The 26,223-nt window shown below is 43.1% G+C and overlaps 2 protein-coding genes across 2 annotated transcripts; one reads left to right on the top strand and one right to left on the bottom strand.

The window, feature by feature from the left end:
- Positions 1-279: 279 nt before the first annotated feature.
- LOC133993023 (uncharacterized) lies at positions 280-14,391 on the bottom strand. Its single transcript, XM_062431853.1, has 11 exons — positions 14,330-14,391; positions 14,077-14,199; positions 13,667-13,945; positions 13,321-13,433; positions 8,317-8,439; positions 7,862-7,921; positions 7,480-7,605; positions 6,536-6,712; positions 5,537-5,680; positions 2,995-3,195; positions 280-1,490 (listed from the first exon to the last, which is right to left on the bottom strand). Exons 1-11 carry the CDS (start codon positions 14,365-14,367, stop codon positions 1,261-1,263), a joined length of 1,614 nt encoding a protein of 537 aa, XP_062287837.1. The 5' UTR covers positions 14,368-14,391; the 3' UTR covers positions 280-1,260.
- Positions 14,392-16,423: 2,032 nt separating this feature from the next.
- Positions 16,424-25,547, top strand: LOC133993038 (interferon-induced protein 44-like). The gene is made up of 10 exons (XM_062431877.1): positions 16,424-16,500; positions 18,594-18,620; positions 18,996-19,019; positions 19,109-19,142; positions 19,459-19,660; positions 20,091-20,243; positions 21,096-21,258; positions 21,408-21,508; positions 22,214-22,371; positions 23,802-25,547. The coding sequence occupies exons 1-10, from the start codon at positions 16,425-16,427 to the stop codon at positions 23,923-23,925; spliced, it is 1,062 nt and encodes a 353-aa protein (XP_062287861.1). The 5' UTR covers position 16,424; the 3' UTR covers positions 23,926-25,547.
- Positions 25,548-26,223: the final 676 nt, after the last annotated feature.

Below are 26,223 nucleotides of genomic sequence, written 5' to 3' on the forward strand. Positions count from 1 at the left end.
GACATATGAACCATTCCCGCTGGCAGAATGAGTTCATGTTATTTATTGATTAATTGCGTAGGTTGAATGTTTCAGGAAAAATCTAAATGATGTAACTCAATAAACTAAGTAAACGCTCATCAAACCCGACACTCAGGTTTCAGCCTCACATGGAAATGACGACAAATGATGTAAAATATAAATGTGTTTAAAATGTGTCACTGACAGGCGGACTGACAGTGAATGTAAAGAAAAACAGTCAATAAATGCAGACAATTGTTTATTTTGTTGAATCAGAAAACAAAATATAGCACTTGAGTTTATTCTGTAATGTCTCCACTTCCTGTCAAACTGCAGTTATTTATAAAAGATCAGTCTAATCAGCTGTAGCAGCAAATCCATAAAAATACAGGAGTGTGGCTGCATTCATTCACTGTTATTTGCAGTATTTGTATTAATTCCATGTTAGATTAGCATCATGTTTATGACACACATGAAAAGTCTTTGTCATGTTTCCTAAATGTTTGTGTTTGTAGGATCTGAGCAGCCGTCTTCTCCCAGTGAACAGAAAACAGAGACACAGATAGTCAGAAACTCTCACACACAATATTTAGCTTTTTAAAAATATTGACACACTCAAGTTCAACAGGTACCAGATAGGAAAATGGTCATCTAACATTTCCATCACTTCAGTACTGATGAAAGATGACTCATACAGGTTGTGTATCTCTGATATGATGACGGCTCTCAATGGGAATTCAAGTGTAGTCGTTGAGATCTGAATTATTTCCCGCAGACCTTCATCCACAGTTCTAACTGGCCTGCAAGCTGTGATCCCCATTTAACTACTGCTGTTGGAAGACAACAAAATATCTACAAACAGACAAACATCTTAAATCAAAATAATATAATAAATATATCTCTGAGAAACATTTTAGAGACAAACCCAGGAGTTCCCTCAGATGAAGCTTGTCTTATTAATAATGAAAATAGCTGAACTGAGCACTCTCCATCACCATCATCAAAACACCGAATAAAGAGTGGAGTTCATCTCACCGTTAGAGTTCAATCAATAACAAGGAGCCCAACACCTTACCAACACACTTTATGTTGGGTTTTCTGTCTGTAAGTAAAGCCGAGCAACTTCATGAAATAACACTTTGACCCAGCAGGAAAAGTTTAAATACATGTTTATTTCTCTCCTTCTGTAATTACTGACAGTTTTAATGTGATGATGCTGCTTTCCTTATTTCATTCTTGCTGCTAAAACCTCTGAAACTATCAGGAACCTTTGTGTTTACTGTGTTTCATGAAGCCTTCCAGTATTTCATCAGCTGCCTCATTATTCTTTGGACATGTCAGTAATCCGTTCTTTGTCTCGTGGAAAAGGACGTGAACGTCCAACACAACGTTGTCATACACGTCAGACCATCTTCTTCCAGCAGTTGAATATTCGACATCTCGGGTGTGATGCATCAGCACCAGGATCACAGGTTTCTGACCACAGGAGCCTGAAACACCAGAGAAGAACATGACAGTCGTTTACATTTCACTTGGTTGAATATGACTTTTTTTTGTCCCTAAAACAGAAATTTTCTGCAGGTACTTTATGTCTTATCTTATGAAGTACTTTATTCATGGTTCTGATGGTGTCACTCATAATTAACTATCTGCTTTTTTCAAATGAATGCACCGGAAGCTGGAAAAGCCAGAGTTGATGAGCTGGTTGGTAATCAGCTTTGTAGTTCTGGTTATCAGCCAATGTTAGGTTCAGTGAAGCCAGTTCACTCGAAGACAACCAGACTAATGGCGCTTTTCCACTATACAGTTCCAGCACGACTCGACTCGACATGGTTCCAGGAACGACCTTTTCCATTACAATAAAGTAACTACTCAACGTGGGCGGGGTCGTCATAGCACAGCTCCGCGAAACTGCCGTGACTTCGTATTATATGCAACACAAACACATAAACAATGGAGGACATGGAGGCGATGGTGTACTTGCTGCTGTATGAGGCTTTCTGTCTCACACAAAGCAAGAGAAGAGAAACGGATCGCTGTAACGCTGTTGTTGGTATTTAAAAATGCCGGGTTTGATTCTTGTGTGGGACGGCTCATGACTCTTCCAGTGACTCTCTGACCAATCAGAGGCCGGCAGTCTGGTGACGTCACATTTAGTATCGGCTCGGCTCGCTTAGAACCTCGGCAGAGCAGATACTAAAAAAGCAGCAGGTACCAGGTACTATCCCTGATGGAGACGCAGGTACCAGGTACTATCCCTGATGGAGGAGCAGCAGGTACCAGGTACTATCCCTGATGGAGACGCAGGTACCAGGTACTATCCCTGATGGAGACGCAGGTACCAGGTACTATCCCTGATGGAGACGCAGGTACCAGGTACTATCCCTGATGGAGACGCAGGTACCAGGTACTATCCCTGATGGAGACGCAGGTACCAGGTACTATCCCTGATGGAGGAGCAGGTACCAGGTACTAAAAAAGTACCAGGTACCAGGTACTATCCTTGATGGAGGAGCAGGTACCAGGTACTATCCCTGATGGAGGAGCAGCAGGTACCAGGTACTATCCCTGATGGAGCAGCAGGTACCAGGTACTATCCCTGATGGAGCAGCAGGTACCAGGTACTATCCTTGATGGAAACGCAAAAAAAACGAGTCAAGGCGAGTCGTGCTGGAACTGTGTAGTGGAAAAGCACAATAAGTTGAATGTGCATCATAGTACTCTCTCCTGGCTCCACTCATATCAAACTGCTAAGTAAAGATCCTTCAGTATTACTACACTGCTGAAGACACAATGGAGTGCAAAATAAATAGTTCCTGCTGCTAAACTAACTAGAATAGATTGTACATTTTACCACAGGAGAGATTTCATCTGAGAAGCATAACAACAACAAAAGTGTTTTGAAGAATCAGCTTCAGACTCAACATGAACTCTGGTTCTGAGTGTTGATCTACAGAATCTGATCTGAACATGATGAACAAGTCTTTCCTTCACCTGTAATGTCTGTCATGGCTGCCTCCACATCGGATCCAACACGAGACGTGATTGGACAGAAGGCGATAACGATGTGGCTTTCCTGCAGGTCTTCAGTGGTTTCCACGGTAACTGACCGACTCATACTCTTCACTTTGTCCAGCAGGACTTGATGGGCTCCAAAGGTTTTACCGGTAACCTTCGAGTACACCTTCACCTTTCCTGAAAGATGAACACACTGTTAACATTTACACATTTATAAAACTAACCCACAAAAGAAATAAATCCATGTGTACTGTGAACTGAATAAATTGGAATGAAAATAACACAATTAACCTTTTCGAGTAAAGATCATGAAAAATTGCATAAAGTGAAAATATTGAATTAAAGTAAAAATGTACCACAAAATTACCACCATGACAAAATTAAATGAATTTGATTACATTTCTTGACATCTGTGTAACTGTGAATTCCTGCCTTGAATATTCGCACTGCGTCTGTCATTCATGAAATCAGTCTGATTGATCTCTCTGCTCTGTGTGAGTCTCTCAACTTTTTCCTCTTCCTGCCTCTTTATCGCAGGTCTAGCATGTTTCTCTTTGCTATATTTCTGATAGACATCGACAATACATCTATTATTGAAGGTAGCGGCAGGAACCATGTTTATTCAGAGGAGATCTGATGGTGCTCAGGAAAAAGGGACATGATGGTAACTGCCATCTCTTCCCTGAGCAACTGAGCCCCCTTACCCAACCCTTCTCCTATAATATTATTATTCCAGTCCTCAAGCACATTCATCATTACCCAGCCTCTCCTACAGCGAGATAAAATGACCACAATACAAGCTGAGCCACACCTCATGTCCTGGATCACTGACTACCTCCCTGACAGACCAGGGACTGAACACCTGAAACTGGCCAGCAGCCCAGCAGCACCAAAGCTAACTGTACTGCCCCGCCTCCTCTTCACCCTGTACAGATCTGACCTCCAACACAACTCAGAGATGTGCCACAAGCAGCTGCAGGTCAATACATCCAAAATCACCCAAAGCCCCGCTTTCCCACCCCAGTCTGCTTCCATCGAGGGGTTGAGGTAGTCAGATCCTACAGGTACCTTGGACTGCACCTGAAAAACAAACTGGACTCCAGAGCCATAACCCAAATTCAGCCAGACTTGATTGTTGCTTATGATTTGTCAGTCTTGCTTTTACATGTGATTATGTTTTTTATATGTTTTTGATAGTATTTTTTAACCTGTCTGCAAGCCAAGTTTCCCTTAGGGGATAATTAAAGCCCAGGTAAGTCCAGAGACGTAGAGCCACTTACGATGGACTGAGAGAGATTCAATGAGTTGAAATCACGTTTCAATATTTCTGAAGTCTGACTGGAAATGTCATTACAGCCAACATGAGGGACAATATCACAGGCAAGAGAATTATCAGGGAGGATGCTGGGTATTTTCTCCATGATGTTTGTCGTCTTATTGCCAGGAAAACAGAAAGTTGTCACAGTAGAGTCACCAATGATGAGTGTGTAGGAGTGGAAGTGGACGGTGGAGAAATCTGTACTCGTGATGGCGGTGAGGATGGAGACGGATGGCAGGAGCTCATCTCAGCGCTGGTGTGAACTGAAGTGTGGAAAACCGAACCGTGGTACAAGAGGAGCACTATAGTTTGGCTGGTGGAGGACCGGAGGTGACAGTTGGCTGTTTGATCAGGACTCCTCAGTCAGAAAGGGTGGAAAGTGATGCAGATCCAAGATGTCATATTTACTCTCCACGTGGATGTCAAAGCTTGGAGGTGTGTGACAGGAGCGTCTTCCTCTCCAGCTATGAGCTCTGACCAGGGTCCAGTGTTCATGGTGGGACTCGGTAGAACTGACCAGGACTTTAGGTTTAGCCCCAAGGTGAATCTAGCATTCATGGGGCTGGATGACCACGGAGGGTTCACAGCAGCAGGACAGGAAGCAGAGGGGAAGCAGAGCCAGCAGCGGTGTCGATGTGTACTGGACCAACAATAACAGTGTCTATATGCTGCTCAGCCTCATGGGCTTTATACAGTGTGGAGATTCGTCCTTCCAACGCCACATGTTCTGAATGGGATGGGCACAGCTAACACAGACAGATGAGTGGAGTCATTTGTTTAGATGTGTAGCTGGTAAGCAAAATAAAAAAGGGAGGCCAGTACAGCACAGACAAATAGTTACGGGATAATTTGTTGTGGGTAGCAGCTGTTAACAGGGAGGGCCAGAGAGCCACAGCTTTATCTGGTTTTAGAACAAGTGAGCCGTACAAGAGGCATCAAATATCAACACATACTAACAGGGGTTTAACAAGCGGACCCGCTGTGGAAATTCAGCTTCATTTGTAGTTGTGTATCTGGAGGCCTCATTGGCTGACGTATAACTTAAAGTCGCTTAAAATCATGGCGTCCAAACGCTAAGAATCCCTGCCTTGTTGAAACATATACAGAAAACAACTAAGATCTAAGGACCAAAATGTTAAGTTCAGCTTAAAAACTCCATAAAATGTCCATTGTGAACTACATAACAAAAAACATGATCACCTCCATCAGGTTTCGGCTTTGGAGGTACGAAGTCTTCCTCTGGATGATCGGGTTTCACCGGATCGGGTTTCACCGGATCGGGTTTCACCGGATATGATTGGCCGTCTGGGACTTTGGTGATGTTTTTCCCAATTCTTTCAGTATCTGCAGACAGAACAGACAGTGAGTCAAAGTTACGGTTGTGTTGTGTGTCGGGGTTTTGTTATGTTCTCACTTGAGCCTTTGCCGTCTGTGTGATTAATAATAATAACGTGATGTACAATAATTAGATCATTTTGTGAAAGCTGTTGTCGGTCTATGCTGTCTCATTTTGATTTATATCCTGATGTGATCAGGACAGTAATGCCACCTTTCACGCTTGTTAGTTATGGACTTAATCAGCTCCTGTGGATTTGCTGCAGCGATAATGGTTTCCAATTACAGCAACCTGTCTCATCATTAAAGTGAATCCTTAAAGAAAACACATTTAATACACCAAGAGATCACTCATTGAAGACTTTGTTTCCTAGCTGAAACTGAAGTTAATTTCTTAGTTAAATCCTGTTTTTTCCCTCCAGGCAATAAAACACATGACTTTAGCACCTGTGTGCTATTTATGAATGCAGCGGACCAATGCCTAAAGACGCTCAGATACTGTTCACTGTGCTTTACGTTTGACAAAATACTCCATTACAACACACTGTATATTATACAACAGACACAACTACACACTGATTTATCAAATTTGGGAACCTCTGGTACAGCTGGTAAATAAATAAAATGTATCAGAAATATCAAGTAGCATAAACTGATATTTAAGTAAAGTAAAAGTCCTTTAAATTGTACTTTAATAACAAGTTGATGTTTTTAAAAGTCTGTCTTTATTTAACACTGATGTCTCTACACTGAATCTGAAGATATTCTCTCTGAATCACACAACACTGTAAAATATAAAAGCCCTCCAATCCAAGTTCAGCTGAAGATAATATGAAGTTTAATAGAAGACAAAACCTAATGTACCTGTAGGCCTGAGGATATGACGATCGACAACAATACCAACAACAACACCAACAATCAGAGCCAGTATGTAGTATTTGTTGTTATTCTTGGAGGCCACCTTCTGCTGATCTCGTCCTCCAGACTCAGACTTGCTCCTTTCTTGGTTTTCCTGTATATTGTTCAGTCTGTGTTTATCTGCTGTGGTGTGAAAGAAACAAGCGGTGAGAAAATTAGCCTTAAAAAAAATGCTTCTGAGAAAACAGGCCTGCATCACATTAAATGAATCTTGTAGAAATGGTCAGACGGCCTATTACAGGAAGTCAACAGGATTATTGTTAGAACAGGCTTTGTGCTCAGAGGAGCAGCAGAAGGAAGATATTCAGATCTTATGAGGAGATTCAGAGGGAGACTAGAGGAGTGGACTTGGCACTCCCAGACACCAGGGGGAGCATGTGAGTATATGTTTGGGCGGGATCATAGCAGTAATGTGTAGCAGCCAAAGGGACAATTTGTGACTTTTGATGAAAGTGGTAATATCTGCATCAAGGCATGGAACCATGGACAGTCAGTTTGAGAAGGAGGCGTTTTGTACTGTGTAAATGGATTGTCCATTAAAATGCATTCAACTTATCCATTAGGGTTGGATGCTTTCAATTCTGTAGAAGGATGCATTAGTCCTGCGTAAACAACCAATACCCTTCTTCTTCAGAGTTTTCAAGAAACTGTAAGAGCCTGGTAAAATCATGGTTGGACATTTTAGCCTGTGTGTATAATTACATTTCAGGTATAAAAATGTTCTGCTGAGAGGTATTTCTCACAACTGAATCTCTAGTAATGAGTGTGGAAGAAGGAGAGACTGCTGGTGGAGTCTGGGGCTGTGCTGTAGGAGCAGATGGAGAAGATGGACCTGGCTAAAATGTGGCTTAGAATGATGAATGAACAGTGGATTGGCCAGGCTGGCTCACCTGTGTGGAGGACTGGAGGCGATGTAAACTGTGAGTACACAGGTGAACGAGGAGCTCGCTGTTTGCCAGACAGTGGAGGATAATTTCTGCTGGAAAATGAATATGCAGCATCATAGGACGAAGCATCTGAAAGAGATGAGATAAGGGCCTGAGGTCACTTTCAGCTGTAAGGTGAAAGAACAGGTAAGTTTTATGCTTCTTTATAAAAGTCCAGTTTTTAAACATCATTACAAAACCTTAGTAATGTTTTGGTTGTTGGTGTCATCAGTTAGCTTTTGTGGATATCATAACCACAGATACCTTAAATAAACTAAACACAACCCCAACCAATCTGAATGATTACAGTGTTTTGGGGTAAAAGAGAAGAAAAAACTCCTCTTACCTAACTGCCTGGTTAAACGGCCCGTCTCTGTTCGTGAAGTCTTCCTCACAGGATCAGCAGCTGTTTGTGTGTACAAAAAAAACAGAAAAGCAGATACAGTATATTCAATTTAAGACAAGAAAGTCTAATAGATGATTCATTCCTCAGTGCAGACAACAGATCACTGGTTCTCAGTCCTCATTAATGGGTTAGTTTGGCTCTAAAGGGCAAACACTTCACTCACATTTGCCCCCTAATAAAACACAAGTTTGAACCAGAACAAAAGTAGGTCAAAACCTGGTATATGGACTGAGCATGAAATGCTAGAGGGCTTTAAATTAGAATTGACAGGTACAGGAAGTGGTGACACGAGGCAATCAAACCCTAAAGAACTGAATCTCCAGTGAAGAACAATGACCTGGCTAAAATGTGGCTTAGAATGATGAATGAACAGTGGATTGGCCAGGCTGGCTCACCTGTGTGGAGGACTGGAGGCCATGTAGACTGTGAGTACACAGGTGAACGAGGAGCTCGCTGTTTGTCAGACATTGCAGGATAATTTCTGGAAAATGAATATGCAGCATCATAGGACGAAGCATCTGAAAGAGATGAGATAAAGAGCCTGAAGTCACTTTCAGCTGTAAGGGGAAAGAGCAGATAAGTTTAATGCTTCTTCATAAAAGTCCAGTTTTTAAACATCATTAGAAAAAACGTTTTGGTTGTAGGTGTCATCAGTTAGCTTCTGTGGATATCATAAATAAAAAACTATAAACTAAACACAAACCCAATAACGTTTGGTTATCTAACATAACCTCAGTTCTTAGAATAATATGAGCGAGGTGTCTCACTATGGGATGCAGCCTCCTGCAGCCCTGATAGAAGCATTTATCTCAATCCGCCAATTTTGATTGGCCGGTAAAAGGTGTTCATCCGCCGCACCCAGTAGTCCCACCTACTATATATAGTGTGCGCGGATAACACTCTTAATTCAATAAGCAAACCTCTTCTCACCGCCCAGCAAGAAGGGCCGTCTGGCGAGACACCTCACTCAAATTATGCTAAGCACTGAGGTTATGTTAGATGACCAAATGTTCTTCTTCATAATATTCACTCGGTGTCTCGCTATGCGATATGGTAGCTCCCGTATTGCCAGACAGCTTATCGAACAAGTACCAGCCAGTGTGGAGGGTCCCTGGGTTCCAGTTAGGACTCCAGGACGGCGCTAGCCACGCTCAACCCTGACACGTCCAGCATGTAGAACCGAACAAATGGTCTGAAAAGACACTCCCCTAAATAAAGCCCAGGATGCGGCCATCCCGCAGGTAGAGTGCGCACGCAAACCTGCCGGCGGCTGCAGAGCCCCTGCTCGTGTACGCCAAAGCTATAGCCTCCACTACCCAGTGGCCGAGGCGCTGCTTTGTGACTGGCTGTCCCTTTCCGGGTTCAGCCTATGAGACAAAGAGCTGATCGCTCCTCCTGATGCTCTGTGTCCTGTCCATATAAGAGCGCACAGCTCGAACCGGACACAGCATGTGCGCTTGCTTGTACCACCTTAGGTACAAAGACCGGGTTGGGCTTCAGAACCATACGAGTATTCCCCAGGGCGAATTGAGTGCACACAGGGTGCACAGAGAGCGCATGGATGTCACTCACCCGCTTTGCAGAGGCGAGAGCCAGTAACAGCGCTGTCTTAAGGGACAGGTGTTTGAGACTCGCTCCAAGCAATGGCTCAAACGGGGGCCTTTAAGCCCCTCCAGAACCACCGCTAAATCCCACGGAGGCATCAGCAGTCCGGAGACAGGGAGAAGCCTGCGCGCGCCCCTCACAAACCGGCACACCAAAGGGTGTTAGCCTGCTATATATGGCAAGCCGCTATAGCTGCCAGATAAACATTAACCGTGGAAAAGGCTTTTCCTTTATCAATCAGGTCCTGTAAAAACGTATTGCTGGCACAGAACACTGAAATGGGATGTGGCCCCGTTTGAGACACCACCACTCAAACATTCCCCACTCAGAGTTTAACAGAGACCTAGTGGAGGGAGCCCTGGCGTTTTGGATAGTGTTAACCACACTCTGAGGGAGCCCAGCAGTGGTCAAATTGAGCCACTCACGGGCCACGCCCACAGTTGCAGTCGCTCCGGGTGCGGGTGGAACACTGTTCCCCGCCCCTGCGAGAGCAAGTCCCTGCGCACCGGCAGCTGCCAAGGCTGGGCGGACAGCATCCGATATATCTCTGCCAGCCAGTGCAACGCTGGCCAGTGTGGAGCTATCAGGATCAGCCTGTGGTTGTGTCCCCTCACTTTGGCGAGAGGGCCAGTGGGGGAAACGCGTAGAGCAGCTCGTGCGGCAAAGCGTGCGCTAGTGCGTCTACGCCCAGGCGTGCGTCCAGAGTGCGCAGGGAGAAGAACAGCTCGCACTGAGCGTTTTCCCTGGACGCAAACCTGGCGCGGCTGTAGCGCGCCCATATCTGCTCCAGGACCTGCGGGTGCAGCATCCATTCCCCGTATATCGGTGCGCCCCTGGACAGCAGGTCGGCACCTGTGTTCAGGGTCCCCGGGACGTGAGTCGCCCTCAGGGAGAAAAAGTGCACACTGTTTGCGTGCCAGAGTGTGCAACACACAAGAGCGCAAACCTCCTTGACGGTTTATATACGCTACTGTTGTTGTGTTGTCTGTCCTCACCAGGATGTGGTGGCCCGAGTGGAACGGGAGGAAGTGTTTCAGGGACAGAAACACAGCCGAGAGCTCGAGAAAGTTTATGTGAAGACGTTGGAGGGCCTGGCTCCAGCATCCTCTCACAGACCTGCCCTCTTAAATGCCACCCCAGCCGGATAGGCTGGCATCCGTGGTGACCACTTTCCTGGACGAGACAGTGCCCATGGACACCCCCTGAGTCAGGAAAGACGGCAGTAGCGCAGAGCCGTCACGCAATCTGACGTGACCGTTATCCGCCATGCGCCATGACACATGGGATCCAGCCTGAGTGAAGCGACCGAGCACTGAAATTCCCGCATGTGAAAGTGGCCAAGACGGATCATGAGGATGGCTGAAGCCATCAGACCCAACAGCCGAAGACACAGTCTGAACTGGACGGACTTGTGTCGACGGAAGTGCGCGAGGCAAGCTTTGAAAGTTTTCATTCTCTCCTCCGAGAGGCGAGCTGTGAATGGCACGGAGCACAGGGATAATCCCAGAAAGGATATCTCCTGTGTCGGAGAGAGTTGGCTCTTCTCCGTATGTATCACAAAGCCCAAATCTATTAGGTGTGTCGTGACAATTTGCGTGTGAACCCTGGCCTCCTGTTCCAACTGCGCCAACAGGAGCCAGTCGTCCAAATACGTGGCCAGCCATATGCCCCGGCGTCTGAGCGGGGCGACAGCGGCCTCTGTGCACCGTACAGGGTTCCCGTTTGGGAACGAGGAAATATCTGGAGTAAAAACCTGACAGACTCTGTTCGGGAGATACGGCAGAAATTGCTCTTTTTTCTAACAGAGAGAGGACTTCCTCCTGTGAGACTCGAGCTGATTCTCCCTGTGCTTGTGACTGTATTATGCCTGAGAAACGGGGAGGGACAGCGGCGAATTGGAGCCTGTATCCCCGAGAAATAGTGCGTAATACCCACGGTGAATTTTACAGTTTGAGAGAAAGCGCAGAAGCATATTGCAGCCCCTTATCTATCACAGGAGGTCCCAACAGCAGTGCTGTGGCGCCCTCTTGCGGTAGCACAGGGAAATAACCCCCTGGAACAGCGGGGCCTGTCACTCTGCTCAGGAATGGTTAGCCCATCCCGGGGCAGAGCTGCAGAGGGCTCTGTGGCCACACTGCTTATAGACAGGGTATTTTTGCCTGTTTGTCTTGGCTTTTTTTGCTATGTGCACCATCGGCTCGTGAACATGTGTGCATGTGTGTGCTTGTGGACATTTGGCTCGGGGGCGCAACAGTGCAAACCTCCGAGGCGATGTCTCTCCCCTCGCGGACCGGCACTGGAGTGGGCAGCGGGTGGGCCTGCGTAACGGGGAGAGAGGAAGGTCATCAGGCCACTCTCTTCATCTTCCTCGCCTGGGGGGCCGAGGCCGTGGCGGTCGTGGCCAGCGGCGGGACTGCTGAACGGGCAGCTACTCCAAGTTTTGGAAGGCTCGGTCAGCAACTCAGGGAAGAGAGGGAGAAGCTGTTTCGCCGCACTATGGGCCAGGGGGAGCTGCTTGCCTTCGTAGCAGGACCGGGTGGGCTCTGCTACTGCAACCGGCCAGGGGACCTCCATCTTCTCTGCCACACGTTTACACATGACGAGCAGGTCCACATGGAGGGAGGGAGCTGGAGAGCTCACCCCGCCTTCCTCCCTGTTGGTAGTGGGCAGCTTAGGCTTTACAGCCGGGGCTGGAGCCACGAAGATGTCGTCTTCCTCCTCTTCCTCTGATATGAGGAACGAGGCATCATCGTCATCCTCTGTGAGGCCAATTTCCAGCACGTCTTCCTCGGGAAACGAGGGAGCTCGGAGCTGCTCGCACTGGGCGACCCAGTCGTAGCCAGTCTCCGGAACTTCCCCGGCCATGTCCTTGTCTTCCTCCGCGGCTGCGCCTTGGTCAGCGGTGGGGAGAAACGGGTCACGGTCCGTGAGGCTAACCTGGCGGGCTAGCCTGCGTCTGAGGCTCTTGACCGTGAACACTTTGCAGTGTCCACAGGACCCGGGAACATCGAGGGCTAACCTGGCAAGGTCAACCCCCAGGCAGGTACTGCACACCGGTGGCTGTCCTTCCCCAAGATTTTATTCCCGCAGCAACAGAGCCGAGAGTCTCCTCTGGTGTGAGGATCTGTAGCGGTTGCCATCTCGCCGACAAGCTGGAGTGCTAGCGGAGAAAAGGGCCGTGGCTAGCTGGTGTGCTAGTTCGCTCGACCGACTCGAGCGTCCGTGGAGGGGAGCCAAGAGTAATTCCGCCATGGAGGGACTGGAAAAATACTTACCGGTCCGATCTGGTGTGAAAGGACAAGGCAGAAGCCAGAGCACGACACTAGCGTCTGGTGAACTGTTAAGCTAGTGAAAAGCTCCAACATGAGATAAGCTCTCAGGTGAGAAGAGGTTTTGAATTAAGGGAGTGTTATCCGCGCACACTATATATAGTAGGTGGGACTACTGGGTGCAGCGGATGAACACCTTTCACCGGCCAATCAAGATTGGCGGATTGAGATATCAGGGAGGAGGAGGCTGCATTCCATAGCGAGACACTGAGTGAATATTATGAAGAAGAACAACCATTCTGAATGATTACAGTGTTTTGGGTAAAAAAAGGAACCTTTCTTCCTTTTTTCTATTCAAGTGATTTTTATTTTCCATCTTCTGTTACATTCATGTTTTATGTCATTTTCATGTGAATCAGTTGGTTTATGTTATTTATTTTGTTGTAAAGCACTAGGAGCTTCATTTCTCCTATTAAAGGGTGCTATACACAAATAGTTATAATTATTATTAATAACAATAGATACCTCTCTCCTCTCCCAGTTCCTCCGCTCCTGTCTCCCATTCAAGCTCCTCTTCTCCACTCTCCTCTTCATGCTCCTCTGCTCCTCTCTCTTCATCTGCTCTGCTCTGCTCATCTCTGCATTTAAATGAGGAGAAAGGAAAATAAAAACCTTCATATTAAGTGAAAGCATTGATGACACATCTGAGAACAGACTGAAAATGTGCTGAGAGACAATAAACTTAAACTAGCTTGTTTTTCAGTTTGGGTTCATTTCCAAGAAATGAATCAAATAATTAATAATTAATGAATTACATGATTAGATTAGTGAACATATAACAGCTAGGCACATATAGTGATGTCTGACGTACCTATTGGGTGGAAACTTCTTCCTCTTTGCTTCGTTCATTTCCTGCTCCTCTGCTCCTCTCTTCTGTCCTCTCTCCTCTGCTCCTCTCTTCTGTCCTCTCTCCTCTGCTCCTCTCTTCTGTCTTCTCTCCTCTGCTCCTCTCTCCTCTGCTCCGCTCTTCTGTCTTCTCTCCTCTGCTCCTCTCTTCTGTCCTCTCTCCTCTGCTCCTCTCTTCTGGCCTCTCTCCTCTGCTCCTCTCTCCTCTGCTCCTCTATCATCATCGGCCTCGTTCTGCTTATCTCTGCATTTAAATATCAAAGGAAAAGAAAAAGCATTGATGACATGACATGGTGACACATCTGGAAACAGATTGAAAATGTAAAGAGGAATAATAAACTTAAACTAGCTAATCAGCAGTGATGTGTGACGAACCTTCTAGGTGGAATCTTCCTCCTCTTTGCTCCGTTCATGTCTTTCTCCTCTTCATGCTCCTCTTCATGCTCCTCTTCAAGCTCCTCTGCTCCTCTCTCATCATCTGCTCTGCTCTGCTCATCTCTGCATTTAAATAAATAGAACGGACAAAGGGAAAAACCTTAATATTAAGTGAAAGCAGTGATGACATGATGACACATCTGAGAGGAATAATAAACTTAAACTAGCTAATCAGCAGTGATGTGTGACGAACCTTTTGGGTAAAAGCTTCCTCCTCTTTGGTCCGTTCATGTCTCCTGTCCGAGCTCCTCTGCCTCTCTCCTGTGCTGTGAAAAAACACAGTTTTAACCCAATCTATAAACTTTGGATTTCTAACCAGACGTTAAGCACAGAGGCACATCCTCTGTGTCCCACAGAGGCTCGCTTATCAAAAAGTTATCAAAGTTTGGATGATATGGTGATTTAATGAGGCTGCTCGTGTTAATGTTTATTCCTCTTGGGGGGGGGGGGGGGGGGGGCAGCTCAGCCAAAGAGCAAACAGTCTGTAGTTCAGGCATCTTTAAGGCTGATTTAGGCTTCTGCGTCGGACCCCTACGCCGTCGCCTGACGTGCACCTCCAAAAAATCCTAACTACGCGTCAAGGCGACGCAGACCGCAAGGTCTGTGATTGGTTTGCTTGGTAGTGACGTATTTCCGGTATCGTGAACTTCCGGTCGCCTGCCTATACCCCGCCATTGGATCAGGGAGGTAAACACAGCGAAAACGGACCAAGTAGAAGTCTTATTGAACAAGTGCAATAAAAACATATTTTCTTCAACATTCAACAACTGCAGCAAGATCCTCTCTCTTTCGGTTGCCGTTGTTGTTTACTGTGACCGGAGAAGCCGGAAGCTAAACGAAGAATCAACTAGAGACACCGATAACCACTCAGGAAAGGAGTCCATCCCCTTACCGCTCTGGCGGTGAATTGCACCGCGACAAAACACGACGCATTCCCTCGACGCAGAACTTCGAAAGGTAAACGCCGCCGTAGCTACGCCGTCGTTGTGACGCAGAAGCCTGAATCAGCCTTTAGGCCTCGTGCACAGACTCGCAGAGCTGCAGCTCCACCTGCAGGTCACACTGAGCATGACGCCTCTAAAGTTCAGCTCACTGCATTATATCATATAAAGTCTTTGCCAAATAATTTGAATTTTATCAGCAACTGAAAAGCAAATTAGAAACCAGAATCAACACTGAATAATACATTTTGAAAATACTGAGTGTATTTGAGCAAACAGAGTTTTGAACTTCTGAATCATCTGAATTAGTTTTTTGTCTTAAATATTATTATTGAATATTGAGCTTTAGATTTTTCTATCTGAATTTGATAACATTAAAATAAAGAAATAAATATATACTGGAAATTAACTTTTTGATGGTGATTGTAATGAAAATCAGATCAAATGAATCCAGACAGTCAAATATTTAATTGCAGTAAATTCAGTCGTATTTAAACTTGATGTGATTCAATTTAAATGTTTGTTTTCAGTTGCTGATATAATTCAGATTATTACAGCAAAGATTAGCTTCCATAGAATCACACCTGCAGGAATCCACTTCCAGTTAATATTTATGCAATCTCTGAAAATATGAGAATAATGAATCAGATGATATGTGACACACACTTTGTCTCCTGTGTACAGATTTATACACACTGAACATCACTGGGTTAAAGTTTGATCCAGTTTGGGATCAGGTTAACTTTATCACTCAGTCACTGTGAGCCAGTGTTTCACACAACAAGCTTTAGCTCCAAACTGTCACAGATTGATTGTTTCTGCTACCAAACCATGTGCAGATGACATTCACAAGATACACAAGTTATTACCAATCAATAACAGACTGAGACATGTCGGTTTATAAAGAGCAGAGCAGATTAGAACAAGCTTTAGTTTCCATCTCCAAACTAAAGTCCTAAAAGTTAAAGAAGCTGTAAAACTGCTGGTCATGTGACCTCATTAACATAAAACCTTCATTAAGCACAGCTCACAGAGAGCATGGAGAGCTAACATGCTAACATGCTAACATCATACAGCACATGAAATAAATAAACTGAGGAGAGAAATCTTTACCTGCAGCTTTCAGTCTCTCTGCTGGTCTTCTTCTTCTTCTGCTGCTGCAAACACGAAGCTTCAGACCGCGTGACTTACAGGAACACCACGCTGTGTGTGTGTGTGTGCGTGTGCGCGCTTGTGTGTGTACGTTAAGTGAGTACTGTGTGGTCAGAAAGGGGGGGAGGGGTGAAAGTGAAAGTGAAACTAACAGTTGGGTGAACGCTGATAGGTTTCATGTAAATCACGTGTTTGATGAACAAAGTGAAGAACAGTCAGTCAGTCTGGAAGCAGCTCAGCAGCACAATGATCTCTCACCGCCTGGTTCTGGGTAGGAATGTTTCTGTTGTTCAGTAACTTAACTAAAGCTGATAAAGCTGATAAAGCCTCGTGCAGAACAGAAGAGTTTAAATAATAAACTCTCAGGATGAAATTAAATCCTCTAGTTTTTGAATCTTTGCTTTGAAGTTTTAGAGAAATCACACAGAGTTAAAGTTTCTGCTCTTTTTTACTTTTCTTGTGAAACTCGTTTTAAGCACAGATCCGTTAACTGTAACACGTTTCCTGTCAGGACTTCAAAGTAAAAGAGTTCAGCTGCTGGAACACGGGCTGGATTTTATTGTGAAACAGGAAACTATATAATGTTACTGTGTGGATCATTAACCTCACAGTCAGTGTGTGTGTGTGTGTGTGTGTGTGTGTGTGTGGGGGGGGGGGGGTTATTAATATAACTTCAGCAGCAGGTGAACTGGTTCAGACTGGATTCACTGTATAAGTGTGTTCATGTGAAACTTGATTTTATTAGCAATATGTTTTAATTTGTAATAATTAAAGTAATTTATAGTATTTTATTTATATAGATTAATATAATTATACATATATGAGCTATTCTACTGAATTGATGCAAAAAAACAAATTTAAAAAGCATTTAAGTTTATAAATCTTAAATGTTAACAAAGATCCTGCTAATATCTATTGAAACCCAAAATAATAAGTGAGATAGCAGGAAGTTTAATATATAATCATCATTTCTCTGTATGTCTCCAACTCTAACCCTCACATTCCAGAGAGTGATACTGAAATCATTTCTGCCGATGTTTCCATTGTTCCAAGTAAAGTCAATAAAAATACATTTATTTTACAATTAAAGTCCCTGTAAAGTAAGAATAAATATGTGTTCTGAGTTTGACATACCACAGAAAAGTGTGTTGTTAACCACCCTGCCAAATTTTGAATGATTAAAAAAATCGCCAAATATATGAAATTAGGCTTCAAAGTTGTGTAAAAATCAGTGTCTTTCTCTTCTCCCAAACGCTGTGGGCGTGGCCACCGAGTCCGCTGAAGCCCCGCCCCCTACCAAGTGTCACCTGTCAATCAAAGTCACCACCTCTACCAGAAACATGGACGCTAGGTCTGAGAGCTTTCTGCTGCTAACTCAGCTGCTAGCTCGGCGGCTAACTGGCTAACTGTAGACTGTAGTAGTAGTGTGCACTGAATGTATTTATACCTACAGCAGCAGGGGCGGGTTTATGTTAATATGATTTTCAGACCCGCCCATTAAATCCAGACCAGGTGGGGAGCTCCGGTCCTCTGAAATGATGCCAACCAGAAAGTAACTTAAAGCTGCATTCTATCAAAAGGCCGCCAGGGGGCGACCGTTTTGGTGTCAAAAGGACTTCCGTCTCTATACAAGTCAATGGAGAATTCACCAACTTCTCACTTGATTTCTAACCTCAGTAAACGTTTTCAAAATGTGTTTATGATCCAGACACAGAAATCTTGAAACACAGTTTGTGAAGCCTAGCTCCACAATTCAAATCTAAATGGTTGAAATGCTTTTTACACCTTTTATAATTTGTAATTCAGGAAATTTTATGTAAAAAATGTTTATGTCACTACAGAAACAGTGAACATTTTAGTCAAACCTCTACATCAGTGATCAGGAAGTATGTTTGCCCCCCCCCCCCCCTTCCTCGTGTCTGCATGTGGAGCTGATAGGTTTCATCACTTCAAAGTAAATGAGTTCAAAAGTGTAAACGGTCATTGTGGGTTAGAAGCGACGCTACCAAACATGGTTCACTGTTCAGACCTGTTCTAACTAATGTGCTGTCTAACATCTTTGAGATAAACTCAATTAAATTCAAAATACATTGAGTAATAAACTAAGATGTCATGTTAGTGTTTGGTTTCATGTGTATTAAAACTAATAGATCCTGAAGTTTGAAATCAGTTTGATCAAGTTTATGATGACAAAGAAAAATCTGATTCAATATCCAATAAATGTCAAAAATTAAACTCAAACTATTGTTAAAAATATAATTGTTGTTTTACCTCTGAACAGCTTTTAATAAAATTGCAAAAAAATGATATTTATAAGATAAAAATAAACATTGATCATGACGTTCTTCATGTTTCTCTCTACAGCTCTTCTTCTGTTTCCTAATGTTCACGGTAAGAAACACGTTTAACAGCAGAATAGAAACATGTTTACAATGATGCTGATTTGAATATTATTCTCCTTCAATGTAAAACTTTATGTTTTATTGATGTAAATCTGTTTTAAAAGAAACAGATTTACATCAATAAAACATAAAGTTTTTAAACACATTCTACTTAAATTGAGACTGAAACTGACTTCTGTTAAAGTTTGAATGAAATAAAATCAGTAAAATAAAAGACAATTTTCTCTTTCATACTAAAAGCTGCATTCGTTGCACTTTGCAGTATTTGTATTTCTTCCATGTTAGATTAGCATCTTGTTTCATGCCACACATGAAGAGTCTTGTATTACATGTTCTCATGTTTCCTAAATGTTTGTGTTTGTAGGATCTGAGCAGCCGTCTTCTCCCAGTAAGACATTAAACTCTGTTTCTGAAGTCTGATCTTTATTCACACAGAATGAAACATGATGTTAATGAACATGTTTGTTTTCTCCTCAGCTCTGAGTGAACCATGGAGACAGGTATCTTGGGGGTGAGTTTATGTTTCTGGTGTTTAACACAAAAGATGAACGTAGTTTTAACATTTTAATCAGAAAACGAAGCAAAACTCAACATTCATTAGTGTTGTAAATCTGTCAGCAGCTGATCCTGCAAACAGAAAACACCAGTTTTATTCAGGAAATTGTAGTTATAATTATTATTATACAATAGTTGATCATTATTATTATTTTCTATATTGTCTCCAAAAAGTGTTTTTCCTCTAGATTCACTGTTGATGATCAAATAAAAGATCTGTTAAACGTTAAACAGGTTTATATTTTTTATCTGAAATCAAATTTTGTTGACAGAGACAAAGACAGTGACCTGCAGTATGTGCAGAATTACACACCAATAAACGACAAAATCAAACACGTCAGAGTTCTGCTGTTCGGGCCGGTCGGATCCGGAAAGTCCAGCTTCATCAACTCTGTCAGCTCCTCGGTCCGAGGCAGAATAACTCAGCCTGCTGCTGCCAGTTCTACCACCTCTGACCAGAGTTTCACCACAAAAGTAAGAAAACCTAGAGTCCTATTTTAACGATCTGTAGCGGCGTGAAGCGCACGGCACAACTGCCTTTAAGGCAAATCCACTGTTGCTATTTAATGGTGTAAAAATGGTCAATGCACCAGGCGCATGGTCCAGGTCGGACTGATCATAGGACACAGAGTTGATAAGACTGGTTTATGGCGGCAGTTTCACAGTTTGATAAACACTCCTGCAGGTTCAGTCTGTTTGTTTGATTGACGGCTCCAAATACTACACTACCCATGAGCCTTAGCACCTATCAGAAGTGTACCAATGTTTGTGAACAAATCTCATCACTTTACTCACTGAATTCATCCCAAACTGATCCAGAATCTGATTTAAACAGTGTAAAAGGAAAAAGTTCCCTCACTCACAAAGAGATAGATAGATGCGTGTTTCTCTGTTTGTGTTTCAGTATGAAACTCATAATATCAGAAGAGGAACCTCAGACAGCTTCTACCAGTTAGTCTTCAATGACATCATGGGTCTGGAGGAGGGGACGGGACGAGGCGTCCGAGCTGAAGACATCAAACTGGCCATGATGGGACATGTGAAGGAGGGTTACAAGGTACAACTATTACATTATTCAATGAAAACCATCTACTGTGATCAGGAGCCTGGACCACGAAGATCAGTGTTTTAGCAGCTGTCTTTGGGCTTAACTCAGGTTTCCATGGAGCTGGTTCACTTTTAACATTGATAAATCACCCTGGTAACCTATGCTGTTTTAATATTGATAAATCACCATGGTAACATGTGCTGTTTTAACAATAATAAATCACCCTGGTAACCTATGCTGTTTTAACATTAATAAATCACCATGGTAACCTATGCTGCAGAGCAGAGGATCAGATCGTCTAGTTGTGATTTTATGTATCTTACTGAGACCGTTTCAGCCAGGTCTCCTTTGTAAAAGAGATCATGTGTCTCAAGAGACTTCCTTATTATATAATAAAATATACAATATGAATATATTATAGAATAAAATAATTGTAATAATATGCACATCCATAAGTGTGGAAGAAGTTCTGATTCCAGTCCAGTTCCTCCTTGAACCTTTTTGAGATTAAACTTTTACTGCACGTCTGAATACTATCGCTGCATCATTAAAGTCTGTGTAAAGAAAGAATAAATATGTGTTCTGAGTTTGACATACCACAGAAAAGTGTGTTGTTAACAATCCTGCCAAATTTGAATGATTAAAAAAAATCGCCAAATATATGAAATTAGGCTTCAAAGTTGTGTAAAAGTCTGCCTATTTCTCTGCTCCCAAAGCTCTCGTTATCAGGGGCACCACCTCCTTGTTTAGGAGGAAATATCTATTTACTTACTAATTGGTGTTTTAATAAAGTTTAATAACATTAATGTTTAATCCTTGATATTAATGTGTCATTCATTTTGGTTCTACATTGTTTTCCAGTTCAACCCAGTGTCTCCACTGTCAGCGGGCGATCCAGGATACAAACCGTCCCCCTCTCCAGACGATCAAGTCCACGTTCTGGTTTGCATCCTCTCTGCTAACGCAGTAGAGGTTAAAGTTTTAGAGAAGATGAGGCTCATCAGAGAGGCAGCCAGGGACCTGGGTGAGAACAGTTTACTGAAAGTGTGTTTGTGGCCACTGATCTGGTTTTATTCAGGTTAACTTGATCTGAACTCCTGAGGCCTGTACTACGAAGCTGGATTTTCTCTTATCGAGGTAACTGCTGAGCTGAGTGTGTTTCTGTTTCTGCAGGGATTCCTCAGATGGCGATGATCACACACATCGACGAGGCCTGTGAGGAAACTGAAAAGGATCTGAGGAACGTTTATAAGAGCAAGCACCTGAAGAAAAAGGTGAGCATGTTGACACAAGGAGAGGTGAAATAAATGTAGGAGACAGGATCAAAAGCAGAACTATTTATTTCACATCAAAAGAAAAAGTGACAAAGAAACTGAGCAGATGACTCGACAAAGACTGAATTGAAATGTGGACTTAAACTAACTGAACCAACGAGGAGATGAGGCGCATGTGGGGAGACCACAGAGGTAACGAGGCTCGATGCAGAGCAGGTGTGTAGAAGAGCAGAGAGGAAAACAGGCTGGAGAGGAGCACCAAAAACCCTGAAACATAATCCTTTTCATCATAAACAGACATGCATAGAAGCACCACAGAATACACATGAATATAACTTAAATACACAAGCAACACTACAACCTCTCTAATAAACAGAAAACCAAAAATCCCTCTTATTAACTGAGTGTATAAGCTGTTTGAGTACAGACCACAATGAAAGCAAAGACTGACTGACTAATAAAGGCAACTTAAATAATAAAATGCCTTATGGTCTTTTAAAGATGACTAAAATCAACCTTCTCCAACACAGTCCAGTCTTCACATAACAGAAAGAGAAGGTTGAAGGTCTCTGGTGGACTGGAGAAGAAGGACTGAGGAGCAGATCCTCACATTAGTACAGAAATGTAACCTGAAGCATTCAAAATACTTCCAGCACAGAAAAACTGCAACTTCACATTCATTAATGTTGTTTCTTTAATGTGTAGATGAAGGATTTCAGCGCAGTAGTCGGTATCCCCATGAACTACATCTTTCCTGTGAAGAACTACAGTGAAGAAATCGACATCGTGGATGATGTGGACTCTCTGATCCTCAGCGCTCTGAGACGAATGATCGACTTTGGAGACGACTTCATCGGGAAAATGTAAAAATGATAAACAGAAATGAGCAATAACATTTTATTCTATTCTTTAACTTTTTGGTTGTTTTCTTTTATTGTTCATGTCTGTATTTTAAGGAGACAGAGTCTGTTGCTGTCTATGTGGACAGCAGGAGTCTTATTCCACTTATAGAAACAGGCTGTCTGAATCGTCTTGTAGTCAGCTGAAAGGAAAACAGCGGTTTACTGTAACTTAGGGTTTATTTTCACAGCTCGGAGGGGGGGGGGGGGTTCTGGCATCAGATTCGTCTTCTAGATTGGCGCTTTTCCACTATACAGTTCTAGCACTACTCGACTCGGTTCCTCCTCAACGTGAGCACGGTCGTCATAGCAACGCTGCGTTAAACTGCTGTGACTTTGTTTTCTACGCGACACAAACACATAAACAATGGAGGACATGGAGGCGATGGTGTACTTGCTGCTGTATGAGGCTTTCTGTCTCACACAAAGAAAGAGAAGAGAAACGGATCGCTGTAACGCTGTTGTTGGTATTTAAAAATGCCGGGTTTTATTCTTGTGTGGGACGGCTCATGACTCTTCCAGTGACTCTCTGACCAATCAGAGGCCGGCAGTCTGTTGATGTCACATTTAGTATCGGCTCGGCTCGCTTGGAACCTCGGCAGAGCAGATACTAAAAAAGTACCAGGTACCAGGTACTATCCCTGATGGAGCAGCAGGTACCAGGTACTATCCCCGATGGAGGAGCAGGTACCAGGTACTATCCCTGATGGAGGAGCAGGTACCAGGTACTATCCTTGATGGAGGAGCAGGTACCAGGTACTATCCCTGATGGAGGAGCAGCAGGTACCAGGTACTATCCTTGATGGAGGAGCAGGTACCAGGTACTATCCCTGATGGAGGAGCAGCAGGTACCAGGTACTATCCTTGATGGAGGAGCAGGTACCAGGTACTATCCCTGATGGAGTAGCAGCAGGTACCAGGTACTATCCCTGATGGAGCATCAGGTACCAGGTACTATCCCTGATGGAGCAGCACAATAAACCGAGTCGAGTCGTGCTAAAACTGTGTAGTTGAAAAGCACCAAATGACAGACCATATGGAAGTGAGGCTAGATTAGCTGAACTAGTAACTTGCCTGTTACGAGAATCGTTACTGAAGCTACTAAATCTGTTTTCTTAGTAACTTGCAACACGGATGACAGTGACGTGATGTTACATTAGCTGTATTAGTAACTTGTAATCTGTTGCTCATGATAGGAGATGATACTGAAGTAATGTTAGTTAAGATGCTTTTACTGCTTCGTAATACAGACCTCAGATCATGTTAGCATTGAGGTACATTGAAGTCAGGCCTGTTTCTCCCTCTTCTGTGGAACAGTCTGCCATGTTTAGCTATTTGTGTTTGTTGGAAAGAAACCTGAACTCAGAGTGCTGACTGTGTTTCTGTGTTTTCAGGGATTCCTCACATCACAAGTACCAGAAGGACGGTTGGATGGACTGGTTTCAGTGGTTTGATTATCGTATCTTGATGACTCTGCTTTTGGGGTTTGTTATCTTGATAAGGATGAGGTGGTATTGATGACATTTAAGGTGTTTCCATTAGCTACAGAGGTTCAGTTCATCTGGGTAAAAGCTTGTTTTTAACAGTGTTTGCTGCATTCAGGGAAATCAGGACACTTATTATTACCTCTGGACTGAAAGGTTTTCCTTTAAGCCATAGTTAGCTTGTTGCTATGGTAACCTGTAATTTAACAAAGGAGTCCTTACACTGTTGATCAGAGCTACATTTGAGGTGTACACATATGATTACAGATAGAAAATTCACAACCCAAAGCTATATTTGAGTTGCTCAATTATATCAAATGAGATCGAAAATTTTAAATGAGTCAAAAACTGTTGATTCAGATGCTAAAATTCAGATCGGAACATAATGATGGATGGTTCGTGAATTCTCTATCTATATATACTGGAAATTAAGTTTGGAATTGCACAATTTGAACGTAGGTACCGAAAATTTTGCAAAGTGAAAATTCTGATGGATGGTTTTCTCTCTTTCATACAAAAACACACAACAGCCTCGTTTCCACTGCAGGAACTTCAGGGTAACTTTACAGGCCGTTGTGTCTCCATAGCAGGAACCTCCTCGAAACTCCAGGAACTTTTACGGGGTCTAACCGAGTCGCTGCCTCGGGGTCGGTACTCCGTTCGGCCCTGATAAACTCCTGGGTTGGGCTTGAGGTTTACTTGGTGCTGATTGGTTAAACTCAAAGCACGAACACACAAACCAGAAACACGGCAACCAGCTCAGCTCCTCCATGTTCACCTCCTCGTTGAAGAGTTCGGTTTAGACCTGCTCTATGTATAAAGTGCCTTGGGATGACTTTGTTGTGACTATACAAATAAAGATTGATTGATCTTTGTCGTTACCTTCGGTGCGTTGCCTCGGTAACGGTCGAGTTCGGTGGGTCCTATCAGGTTCTACTCTGCTTAGAGACACAACGGCCTACCTACGAAGAACCAAATGAGAGGACGTTCCTGTAAAGTTCCCGCCTCCTACATTTTACCAGGAACTTCCTTAGTGGAAACGGGGCTATAGACACACACACTTATATTCACTTACTTGCTCACCAGTCCGTTCACCCCAAAGTCTGAGTGAGTAAGAAGTCCTTCATCCCAGGTCTCTGTTGTTAACTCTGCAGTGACTGATGAGACTTACACCAAATACATGAAGTGTTTGTTTGTTGTACTGACTGCTTCCCTTCCTCTCTCTCTTCTATGAATCATGTGAAGAGCTTCTTTTTTAATTTTTATGTAAGATATTTTCTGAATGATGTTATTCTTTCACAAAAAAAAAAGTTTCTATTTTCACAGCTGGATTATTGCAACGATTTGTTTAATCCTCCATCTGAAGTTTCACACTGTTCAGAACTCTGAACACACTCTTCATGTCATCAACATACTGTCGGCCTGTTAGCTGATTTATCTTTTACTCTGCTGTTTACACCTGGCAGATGGTTTTACATGCAAATGTTCTTTATGCTGCTCTTTTATATGTGTGATTGTCTTTTTATGATGCCTTTTTCTGCACTTTGTGATCCCTGCTTGAATAATAAATAAAAATGAATAAAATCCAACGTTCAGCAATAAAGAAGATTAACTTGAAATGTCTCCATATGAGGGAAATTAAATGTTTTACATCAATGAAAACAGACTTTTATCTCTTCTCTCCTCCGTGTTCCCAACGTCTCTGCGATCAAAGTGATTTAGCTCAAACTAACAATACTACATAAACAAGTTAGACTCCTAAATAACAGCGTTACTGGGTTATAAATGAATGAATGAATAAATATTGACTTTTGAAATAAGGAAAATAAAATTGTTGGAGCTAATTGTTGTTCTTGTTAGATTTAATTAGATTTATTAGATTTTAATCTATATATTTTTGTTACTCTTTGCTTTGAAGAATATAGCTTTTTATTAAAACAAACATAACAACATACAATGCTCCCAAACAGCCACACAGCACATCACACAGAGGAAAATAAATACCTGAGAACATAAATAAAATAAATAAGACTTAAAATAATGAAAAGAAGAAATATTGACAATAAGATTAAATAATAATAAGAAAAAATAAATACATTACAGGTGAATATGCTGACTAATCAAATGAGGTTAAACAAAAATGATTCATTTGTTGACTGACTGTTTTTTGTTAGCTGGATAAACTGGAAGTAGCCGTGTGAGCCAGCAGAGGGCGCTAGTGTGTTTGCTTTATTGGCCCACAGCTGTGGAAGAAGTCAAAGGTTTTGGTTTCATGCACCATTGAGCAACTTTCACAGAAATGAACAGACACAGTAACAGTTCTCTTTATACA

The sequence above is a fragment of the Scomber scombrus genome, chromosome 13 (assembly GCF_963691925.1).
Source record: "Scomber scombrus chromosome 13, fScoSco1.1, whole genome shotgun sequence".
NCBI lineage: Eukaryota > Metazoa > Chordata > Actinopteri > Scombriformes > Scombridae > Scomber > Scomber scombrus.